The sequence below is a fragment of the Orbicella franksi genome, chromosome 6 (assembly GCF_964199315.1).
Source record: "Orbicella franksi chromosome 6, jaOrbFran1.1, whole genome shotgun sequence".
NCBI lineage: Eukaryota > Metazoa > Cnidaria > Anthozoa > Scleractinia > Merulinidae > Orbicella > Orbicella franksi.
This window is the reverse complement of record NC_138150.1, coordinates 16,790,173-16,802,366: the sequence shown is the minus strand read 5'-3', so window position 1 is coordinate 16,802,366 and position 12,194 is coordinate 16,790,173. Positions and strand designations below refer to the sequence as shown.

Here is a 12,194-nt window from a genome sequence, read left to right as displayed (position 1 = left end):
CGATAGGAGTTTGCTCTTTGTTTGCTCTTTTGAAGTTTGTCGGACTTCATCTATTACTGAACTATGGTCTGAAAAACGCTAATGTCCGTCATGTTTAAATTTGTTCCCAATGTTTGTAATCGATCACAGTATCGTTAAACTTACAACAAAACAAGCAGCATACTGATAAGGAATGCTTTTAGCTCTTAGTAACCGAGCTGGAGGTCTGTATGGGAGAATCTTGACCGAGGTCGTGAGTACAGACCGAACGCAGTGAGGTCTGTACACACGACCGAGGTCAAGATTCTCCCATACAGACCGACTTAGCTCGGTTAATAAGATGTTTATTATATGGCAAAGAAGAAAACTTTAATTCTTTTAATGTAACTGGTTTGCTGACATTTTGCTTGCGAACGGCGATGAGCTTAACTTAAACCTGCCGAAATTTGCTCGTCCTCTTTGCTTTTTTTTGTCATCAGGCTTTTTGGCACTTCCATAAATAATTGAGACGAAAATAAAAGAAAATGTTGAAGATTTTTGTTTTTTAGTTTGCTACTTTGTCAACGCAAAATGAAACCGGTCTAGACGCCGGTCTAGATGGGAAAATCTAGACCGCGGTCAATATCGATTTCAGCCAATCAAATTCGTGAATTCGGTAATTCCCAGTTCTTGTGAGACACAGCCATATAATAATCTCCCATACAGACCGACTTAGCTCGGTTAATAAGATGTTTATTATATGGCAAAGAAGAAATTTTTAATTCGTTTAACTGAATGTAACTGGTTTGCTGACATTTCGCTTGCGAACGGCAATGAGCTTAACTTAAAACTGCCGAAATTTGCTCGTCCTCTGTACTCTTCTTTTTTTTGTCATCAGGCTTTTTAGCACTTCCGATCCATAAATGATTGAGAAGAACATAAAAGAATACGGTTAACATTTTTGTACTTTAGTTTGCTACTTTTTCAACCCAAAATGAAACCGGTCTAGTTGCCGGTCTAGATGGGAAAATCTAGACCGCGGTCAATATCGCTTTCAGCCAATCAAATTCGTGAATTCGGTAGTTCCCAGTCCTTGTGAGGCACAGCCATATAATAATGCTGAATAATAACTATTGGGATTTCGTCCTTTAATTAGTATGTGACAGAGACGAACTGATTTAGCGGGTAAAACCCTTCATTATCATATGCAGGAACGCGGAACCAAACCACTAAAATTGGTGTCACGAGTCGTCTCGGCAACTAGCCAACAGAAATGTTAAGGTCACGTTATTCAAGCTCAGTGTATGACTGAGCAGAAAGACGGTACACAGTCGAACATTCCAGCATAAATAGTGTCGTCGGTGTTTGCTTCTTTGAAGTTTCTCGGACTTCGTCTATTAAATGTGTTAAGAAGAACTCCACTACCCGTCATTTTAAATTTGTTCCCGATATTCGATATATTATCTAAGTGACAACAAAACAAGCAGCATACTAATAGTTCTTAAATTAGCATATGACAGAGGCGAGCTAATTAAGCCGGCAGGTAAAACCCTCATTATCATATGCAGGAACACGAAAACAATCAGCACGCACTGCAAAACGTTTGTCATCGAATCTCAGTATTACTAACTGCCGCTTAGAGTTAGGCTCCTGCACTAACTAACTAATACACTAATAGGGTTTAAAGTATTTGATATACTGGTCACCGATTAACGATGAGTAGCAGCAGCAGGACACTTTTGGAAGTGTTTAGTCATATCGTGTTCAGTTTAACAAAAGAAGTTTCAGAGCAATACAACCCAGAAGAGCTTGAATACACGGCAGTGTTTTTAGCCTACAGCCCTCTAGAAAGCACGGGCCAAGAATGGTATCATCACGGAGATCCTGATGAGGAGTGTATTTATCAAGAATACAGCGACAGAGAAGCCACAAGCTTGGACTATCGAGCACAGTCTAACAACCTGGCAATCAGGCTTGTAAACGCTTGCTCAATACAGGAAAACGACGAATCACAAGAAGATCACGAAGACGAAAACGGAGCAATGGCTTGGAAGCGACTCAGACCATCCGCTATCCGAACGGTCTGTAAATCAATGTACATTGGAGCTTTGATCTCTTTGCTAACTGCCACCATCATTGGGTCAGTATACATGTTAATCTACTATCTATGTTTTAAAACTATAAACAACTGCGAATTTTACCCAAAGAAGTCCATTCCAGTAAAAGTCCAATGGATGAGATCAATTTCTGCTGCAGTTGCTTGTGTTTTTCTATACATCTCGTTCTTTGCATACACCTTATTTCTTCTTCGCCCACATCAGTTAATAGCGATCAAACGAAAACTTATCCTGGTTGTTTGCCTCGCATATTTCTTGGACACAACTTATCGAATGGTTCTGCAAGGCCTGGGAATATCTCATTCCAAGCTTTCGACTTTGCAAAAACTTCCTCTCAATGTTTTGTTTTTTATGAGTATATGTGGGCAAGCCTATCTGCTAACGAGTCACTTCCGTCTGCTACGGACATGGAGGCAGAAGATTGCCTTAGGTTTACAAATTACAGTTCCCTTCTGTTCTCTGACAATTGTTGCCGTTGTCGTGGTCTCCATAATTTACCCACTGTATAACAAGCAAAGTGAGGAAAGTGTACTGCGCCTGGTAATCGCACTCTTCGCTCCTCTCATTGGAGTCCTATTTAAAGCAATATCACGAATTTTTATTCAGCGGCTAGGGAGCATTACCCATCCGGGATATGCGTGTGTCTTGTTAGCGCCATTGTATTGTGCCTCAGCGATTATGTTCCGAGTGTTGCAAGCAGATCTTGACAGTTTACAATCCATGGCTGTCCTTGGATTGATTCACGGCGCTGCAGAAGTCATAGAACGAAGTACCATGGTTGTGATTGATCATATTTGTCACGTAATCTGGAAAAGAACATCAGCTCCTTGGGGAAGTTTTCGTACTCCTCGCCGTGAGAGACTAATGGCTGATATCGCTATCATGAGCATGTTGTATGAATCAACTGCTATATTGTCTGTTAACGGGTTATTGTACTTGTATCGATATGTATACTTAAAAGACGATTCCCTTTTAGAACTGCTACAGTCTTTCGCTATGACAACTTCAGTTCAACTGGTGATTGAGTGGTTTTTCACCAGCGTCTCTCTAGCGATCGAGACTCGCTATCAGAATATAGCTGTCATGGCTGTATGGCAAAGAAGATGGAAAAGACACATTTTAATGGCATTGGTAACTACTATGTCATCAGGACTATGGTTTAGTTCAAATCTTTTGAACATGGCACACGAGCGTTTTAAGGAGCCCTTCAATCAGCCTTGTGATATGCCCTTTGCTTAAAGCTAGAGATTGCAAAGAGTTTGATCTGCAATCTGCTCGACCCGAAAAGTGTCACACTACTGACTACAGAGATCCGTGATTCTGGCTTTTCATTGGCTTGAAACTGTAAGTAAACAGTTAATCAGACGCAAAACGTCTCAGTGCACTATTGCGTGATAAGCCTGGAATGTTTGGATCGAATCTCTGACGTCTCTTAAACAAGGAAGAATCTAAGCCGGCGAAGGAACTTTAAAGTCCGCCGGTATAACTCAAATATATATGTGTCTCACTAGATGTTTTGGTGTGTGGTATCGCTGTATATTTTTACGAGTTGTGCCGTATTTTGACGAGCCCGTTGTAAAACTATACAGCGATACTACACACCAAAACATCTACTAAGGGATTTATTATCCAACTGCCATAGTAAATAAATTTATCAACGAAGGAGAGAGAGTGTGACAGTTTTGCGTGCGCGCGCCGACCTGTACGGCAAACAGGTTCTCTACTGTACAAATATGGCAAACAGGTTTTCTACTGTACAGTATTGCTGTATATTTGTACTGTTATTTGGACGGCATTCGCTGCAGTTGGATAATAATAGTAATTACATAGTTATGCAACGCTCTCTCGTAGTATATTTAACAATTATTCCACGCGCGCGTGTTGGATATAAAACGGTAGATAGCCAACGAGGCGCGTAGGGCTAGGATGTTCTATGTTATTAAAAACTGGATCATTGGATAATGCAATTCGAGAGTTTCATTAGCGTAGCCATCATAGGTCGTGAACCATTATACCATGCTCTACAAATATGGTAAGCGTGCACGTGATTTTTTGGTTCGTTTTTATGTCAGATTAGTTTTCTATATTTCAGGGGCGTTTTTAATAAAACAATTATCCCACTCGCGCTTGTTGGATATGAGATAATTACAGCCAAATCGGCGCTAGGCGCCTCGTTAACTATCTACCATTTCATTTCCGCTTTCGTGAAATAAAAAAAAAAAACAATAGCCTCCATTTGGCACGAAAATATACCGGCATATTTGTCCGCGGACATTGTCTGTTAAGAGAAGCGAACAGTTTTCCTCGAGCGTAGCTTTGGGAAAACTCTGAGCTTTGAGGAACAGATAAGTCCGAGGACAATATACGAGCTTATTTGCACCCCGAATAGAGGCTATTGTGCTTATTATCCTTCAAAATTTTTTCGCAACACGCGCGGTTTTGAAAGTTAGAGAAATATCACGCGGATATTCCCCAGTTTTTGCTGGAGAATATTCAGTCACGTGAAGCATTTAGGCCTATCACGCGCGAGCGAAAATATTTGATGGATTATCGGAGAGTTGCATATCTATTATTTACTACTATAAGCAAATGTTCCTGACAGTTAAAGTACAAGAAAAACCTCTCAGTTAGAATTTAACACTACTTGGACCAAAAATACAGCGAAATCGCCGTGATAGTGCCAGTCTCTTCACGCTTGTTCTGTATTTATTTCCATATTAGGTGAGAGAGGTTTAACAGAAACGTTACTGCAGATCAAGCCTGTAAAATACTGTCTAGGTCAGAATCACGGGACAGGTGACAAGACAAAAAGAGAGACAAAAGAGAGGAAAAGAAAAGTTGGTCGTTTATTTCGAGTACCAAAATGTAAATTCTATTTTCTCACGCGACCATCCCGTCAAGACCTCGTGCCATTTCTGTCTTTCAAGTCGAGTTAGAGAAGTACGTCGGCTTTCAGTGTGCCCTTTCTGATGGGGCGTTTCCTAATATGATTCTTAGTTCGGTGTACTTTAGGCTAAAATAGCAATTTTAAATCAATGGCTTTAGGAAAGTTTAGAATGACTCTGTGAAGGGATTTTTTTGGTTTTGGTTTTGCTTTGTTGAGCTCTGCGACTGGCTTAAAAAAATCCGGTTTCGATAAGCGTCACGCCCTTTCTATATTAGGAGCTGATATTTTTGTAACTCGGTCATCAGTAAATGACGTGCTCATGCTTATGTACAAATATTGTAAACAAAGATTACCCTGTTGGCGGACTCTAATTTATCTGCTGGTTTTACATAAAATATTGCCATGCGATTATAGTATGAGACATAATATTACTACCATTAGTTTCTTTTTAGCTAACTTGTTGATTTTTTTGCTCATATATATACCAAGCTTTTTACATGTCACTGTCATGAGATATTGTCACTCAAAGGCCGGCTGTTTTTGTTTGAGATTAAGTTACCAACATGTAACTTCTATTTTCTCACGCCATCATTACGTCAACAGCTCGTGCAAGCCCTGTGTTTTGATCGAGTTAGATAAGTACGGCATTCAGTGCCCACTTTCGTACAAGTGTTCCTAATATGATTTGTAGTATAGTCTTATTTAATCTAAAACTATAGCAATTACTTAAATCAATCGATTTAGAAAAGTCTTGATTCACTTTGTAAAGGGATTATTTGTTTTGGTTTTGCTATGGCTGAACTCTGCAGTTGGCTTAAAATTAAGCAAAGTTTCCATAAGTGTTCTGACAAATTCCCTAATGTAGTCTGTCGTGCCATGACCTTTCAATATTCAGAGTTGATATTTTTGTTGCTCGGTCAGTAAATGAAGTGCTCATGCTTGAGTAGAAATATTTTTAAAAAAGATTACCCTATTGATCGACTCGTATTTACTTCCCTTTTAATGGGTTTAAGTATTGTTAAGCGATCGTAATGTGTATAATATCATATACCATTACTTTTTTTTGAGCTAATTTGTTGATTATCATCTCTTTTATAACCGCGTCATTCAATTCTCGCTATAAATAAAGTTTAGTTTTAAAAATTGCCTTATTACAAAAAGGCTGTATTCGTTTGACATTATTGCGTAAATAATTGCCGTGATACAATACAAGTAAAGATTTCTGTCAGAGTCTTTGGCTACGATCTTCTATAAAGCCAAGCTGAGGACCTTCAAATCCTTGTTATTTCAGAAACCAGTAAACGATACTTGAAGTAAAATAATGTGTATACACGGCGAAAAACTAGAAGAGAAAATTTATTTTAAAACCCAACTTTTTCGACATATTCTCATCATCAGGGTATCTTCTGACCCCACAAAGTATTACAGTAATGATGTTTGCGGAAACGATCTCTAAGTTATATATCAAACACGAAAGACCGTGTTTGACCATATTTCCAAAAAAACAAGATGAAAGTGAAAAATACGACACGCAGTGGAATATTTTTGACGAACGTTGAGTGTTTGAAAATGCGGTCAAACACTGTTTTGAGTGTTAGATATATCTTCTCAATCGAAACCAAAAATAAGGAGGGAATGGAGAACTAAATCGTAAAAATCTATGTCAATTAAGATCAGAATTCGAAACATCGTCAAGGTCTTGATTTCCTTTGGTTAAACTTGATGAATTATTAATGAGTTTGAAAAGTCTTCTTTCAATCCTCCAACCTCAAACATTTTAAACAGAGTGAAAGTTATGCTCTAGATTACATTGTAAGATGTGCAATCAAAACCATCGGTGATTTTGATTGAGCGTTTCGGACCGGACACGTTAACAGCTTTGAGCAAGAAACGACAAGAGTTACAGCGCCTGGATATTCGTTCGATTTGAGAGAACTTTGACTAAAGGGCTGCCAAGATTCTTGTCGAGTTTAACGGAAATAACTGGTGCTTCATTTGAAATTCTGCCCGTTTAAGGATCGTCCTGGAGTGGCCTAAAGTTTTTATAGTCTTGGTTACGAATATGGTTACTTTTGGTATTTATCTGTGTAGTCCTTTAAGTAATGATAGCTACTTTCGACGAGTCACTATATTCGAGTGCGGCGGACGTTCCAACTGACATTACTCACGAATCTTTGCGATCGAGCAAGTCAACTGGTTTCTTATTAACTTAGCTGATATCACGATTACGTCTTTCACATCACTTTGGAGTCGAAACTGATCACATGAGGCGGAAATGACGAGGACATAAAAACACGAAGATGTTACATCCTGCAGCTGAGTTTATTTTCCCTTGCACCAAACTGAATCAAGGTTATCAACTTTTGTTCGATCGTCTGAAGAGCAATGAGTAGCAGTACACTGATAGAGGTGTTTGGTCATATCGTGTTCAGTTTAACACGAGGAGTGACAGAGCACTACAACCCACAAGAACCTGAATACACAGCAGAGTCTTTTGGTTTTAGTCCTTTAGAAAGCACAGACCAAGAATGGCATCGTTACGGAGATCCTGATGACGCAAGTCTACCAGAGGAGAACGAAGAAACAGAGGAAGATCAGCATGATGAAGATAGAGCAATGGCTTGGAAGCGACTCAGACCATCCGCTCTCCGTACAGTTTGTAAATCAATGTACATTGGAGCTTTGATTTCTTTACTAACTGCTACAATTATTATTATCATTATTATTATTATTATTATTATTATTATTATTATTGTTATTGTTCAGGTTACATATTCATGTCATATTTCTGTTATGAAATTGTAAACAACTGTGAATTTAACTCAAAGACGTCCATTCCAGTAAAAGTCCAATGGACGAGATCAATTTCTGATGCAGTCGCTTTTGTTTTTTTATACGCTTCGTAGTCACCTTACTTCTTTTTCGCCCATATCATTAACGGGGGTGAAATGAAAACTGATCCTGGTTGCTTGCCTCGCATATTCCTTGGACACAACTTATAGACTGGTTCTGCAAGGCCTAGGAATATCTCATTCCAAGCTTTCTATATTGCAAAAACGTCCTCTCTATGTTTTGTTTTTTATGAGTGTCTGTGCCTATCTTCTAACAAATCACTTCCGTCAGCCATGGACAAGGAGACAGCAGATGGCTTTGTTCTTACAAATAACGGTTCCCAGCGGATCTACTGTAATTCTTGCCATTGCTGTGAAATGTATTATTTACCCACTTTATAACAAGCAAAGTACGGAAAGTAAACTGCGCCTGGTAATCGCACTCTTCGCTCCTCTCGCTGGAGTCCTATGTAAAGTAATCTCACGAATTTTTGTTCAGCGGCTAGGGAGTATTACCCATCCGGGATATTCGTCTGTCCTATTGGCACCATTATATTGTGCCTCAGCGGTTATGTTCCGAGTGTTACAGGCAGATCTTGACAGTTTACAATCCATGGCTGTTCTTGGATTGATTCACGGCGCTGCAGAAGTCATAGAACAAAGTACTATGGTTGTGATTGATCACATTTGTCATGTGATTTGGAAAAGAACATCAGCTCCTTGGGGAAGTTTTCGTACTCCTCACCGTGAGCGACTAATGGCTGGTATCGCTATCATGAGCATGTTGTACTTGTATCAATATATATACTTAAAAGAGGATTCTCTTTTAGAGCTGCTACAGTCTTTTGCTATCACAACTTCAGTTCAACTGGTAATCGAGTGGTTTTTCACCAGCATCTCTCTAGCGATCGAGACGCGCTATCAGAATATAGCTGTCATGTCTATTTGGCAAAAAAAGATGGAAAAGACACGTTTTATTAGCAATAGCAACTACACTGATATCAGCCCTATGGGTTAGCGCAAATCTTTTAGACATTACACATGAGCATTTTAAACAGCCCTTAAATCAGCTTTGTGAAATGTCGCTGGCCTAAGACTAGTTTGCCTACTAACAGGACTTGAATTCTGCTCGTAAGTTATTATGTGTAGGGGACTAATAGACAGCTCTAATAGAGCCATAGAACAATTTTGTTTGTGTCATGTAGGTAGTACACATAAGCCTTGTTGTAGTATGCCGTAGACTGTAGAATGCCGTCTTTTAAGACTTTGGTCTGCCAGCTGCTCGACCCGAATAGTGCCACACTGCTAAATACAGATCGAAATCTCTGATTGAGAATTTTCGCACAATTACTGAAGTAACCGGTTAACCAAACGCAAAACGTCTCAGACTGGTCTCAGCGTTCTTTTACGACGTAAGTAAATTTTGTAGACACGGTCTCCATGAAAAGCAGTTTTTTTTTTTATTTGAACTGTTGTTATTAATTTTCATTATAGTTAGGTAGATACGTAGATAGTCCAGCAACTTAATTGACAGATGGAAAAACCGTGCATGAATAAAGTTATCTCATCTTATCTAATTACGTTCTGTTATATCCAGCTAGAATGTTCGGGCTCGAGTCGTCCTTGCTCGAGTCCTGGCTCGAGTCTTCGCCCGAGGTCTGCCTCAAATCCTGACTCGAGGCCTGGCTCGAGTCCTGGATCTATAATCCTTGCTCGAATCCTAGCTGAATTCCTGGCTCGAGTCATGGATCGAGTCGCAGCTCGAGTCCTAGCTCGAGTCCTAGCTCAAGTCCTGGCTCGAGTCATGGATCGAGTCGCAGCTCGAATTCTAGCTCGAGTCCTGGCTCGGGTTCCAGCTCGAATCCTGGCTCAAGGTCCTGACTGGAGTCCTGGCTCGAGTCCTGGCATTAATACTAGCTTGTCTCCAGTGCAAATTATAGCCTGCGCAATGTGTATTTTCGGTGCGACGCGGCGAAATACGCCACCGAAACAGCCAGCTACACGGGCTATGCAAATAAACGCGTGGGCGTTTGTTGTTTTCTCAGTTATATAATAAATCATTTATCCTATGAAAGCTATCAGGGATAATTTACACTACAAGTGATATGTGAAAAGTCTTTCAATTGCTCTACCCTAGAGGTTCGTGCAATTTTGAGAGAATTTTTAAATATCACTCGAAAAGTACCACTTGCATTCACACGATTACCCATACAATTAGCTGACGGATTGTCGACTTCTGTGATAAATTGAACGAAATCGATCGTACATTTCAAAAATACGACGGATCGATCAGCTGCGACTTTTGACACGGATTCTAGACTCTGCTGTCTAAAAGTCCAGATCGTTGACCCGGATCAATACTCTAGCATATCTTGGCTTTCGCGCAGTGGGAGTCCTTTGGAGAATAACTTCATCTTGCTGTTTTTGAGTATATCGAGCACAGCTGCGCCAGTAGGCTGGTTGTCCAGCGGCACTCCGCTGTAGTCGGTCGGTCAGCGGCGTTCATTGTTGTATAAAAGCCCGCGCGATCAGTCTTCATTCGTCCGCCATCTTGGTTGTATCTAGTTCTCGTTACGGGGAGATTTCGCTTGCATTAAAGATAAAGCTTACAGTTCGTCAGGGCCTAGTGTGTGTCCATTTAGACTACTGGCGTGGTGGCAGCGATAAAGATTCGAATCGTCACGTTTCCGTCAGATCCAACGCACTTTATCGACAGATTCGTCGGGATTCCCGAGCAGCCAAGAGTCGGTTGTGGATATCATCTTGTTCCGTAAGCTGCGATGTCTTCTAACAGAGCCCCCAAGCAGTGGTGCCTCTCAAAGAACGAAACTTTACCCTCCTTCGAGAGTTGGAAACAAAATCTTCTCTACACCTTGTCTCTGGACGCCAATTTCGCGCCATTTTTGGGCGCAGGGTCGTCGTGGCTGAAAAAGACTAGGGCGAGCCCGTTACGCGGTTACACTGATGATGGGGAGTCGGTTCCAGCTGCTCGAAGGCGAACTGCTACCCAAAAGGTAAACATGCTCGAACTCATGCTAGGCCAGATTGCAAATTATTGCCCAATTATCTCTCGTAATACGATTGTCAATAATTCTACTTGTATTGGGGACATATGGCAGACAATTAGACTTCATTTCGGATTCCAGACTACTGGGGGTCACTTTTTAGACCTGGATGACATTTATTTGAACCTCGATGAGCGCCCGGAAGATCTTTTCCAGCGTCTTATGGCTTTTGTGGAGGACAGTTTAATTAAACCTCACACCCTGCTCCACCACGGTTCTGTCACGTTACGAAACGGTTCCGGTTCTCACACGGTACGAAACGTTTCGTAGCTGTGAGCCAACAAACTTGCGAACATTGCACCACTCACCGTCCACTAAGACAACGAGGTATCGGTCACGACTTTGGGACTTATTACGATCACAGTAGAGGTAAACTAAGTCACCAACAGTTATTGAAGGAGAGCTGCGCAAGTCACTACGCGGGGCTTTCAACGTTTCACTGTGGGGATGGTTTACCAGTCTTTGTAGATGCTGCTCGCGTATTAGCGCCTGATCTGTTAGGGGAATCTGAGAGTTGGTAAACTGATCTCTCTGAGTCCACATTTCTCTAGAGGATAGGCCGTGGCAGCGGATTCTTGAGTTCAGGTGGGCAGTGGCTACGGACAGAGTCCTAGGAGAGAGAGGGCCACCTTCCGGTTGCAACCGCTGGAGTTCGTGTTCCAACTCTTGGATTGCTTTTTCAGCGACAGGGTTCTTGTTCTGATTCTTCACGCGACCTATATCAAGGCTAATCTTGTGTTGCAATAGGACGTGGTCATTCACGAGAGCTCTGAAGGCGGGCGCTGGATCACACCGAATGACAGCGTTAGGCCCATCAAGGGGTCGCAGGCCGACGCATAATTGGATTAAGCCATCGCGTAAGGTCCCATGCTTCTCGTCTACCACGAGGAGGGTCGAAGTATAGGAGGTAACGCACTCTCGGAGCACCAAAATAAGTTGGCGAGACTGCTTAAGGATATCGGCTGCGAAGGAGACACCCACTGCTGCTGGAGGATCACAAGTTGACTGTTCTATAACAGCGTGGGGGACGTGGCGAAGTGCAGCGCAAGGATGACAACCAAGAGAAACGCGCTCTATGGCCTTGTCTAGGTCAAGGGCGTAAAAGTAGCGGCTGACGACTTTCTTAAGCTGGAGACACGATGGATGAGACAACCTGAGGTGTAGGGCGGTTAGTAAGCCATCTAAGACCTGTCCGGGCACTACGATACAATCACGCGAAGGAGCCAAAGGCTCAGTCTTTTTCACGACTAAGAGGCCATCACTGGAGATAGAGGCGACAGACGAGTACCTTTTCACGTCCTTAATGTTAGTAAGCTTCTTGGAAGGACGAGTCCCT

The 12,194-nt window shown here is 41.4% G+C and overlaps 1 protein-coding gene and 1 pseudogene across 1 annotated transcript; both read left to right on the top strand.

The window, feature by feature from the left end:
* Positions 1-1,530: 1,530 nt before the first annotated feature.
* On the top strand, positions 1,531-3,314 carry LOC145491423 (uncharacterized). The gene has a single exon (XM_081470612.1). It carries the CDS (start codon positions 1,674-1,676, stop codon positions 3,312-3,314), a length of 1,641 nt encoding a protein of 546 aa, XP_081326738.1. The 5' UTR covers positions 1,531-1,673.
* Positions 3,315-7,347: 4,033 nt separating this feature from the next.
* On the top strand, positions 7,348-8,887 carry LOC145489357 (uncharacterized; annotated as a pseudogene).
* The last annotated feature ends 3,307 nt before the right edge of the window (positions 8,888-12,194 follow it).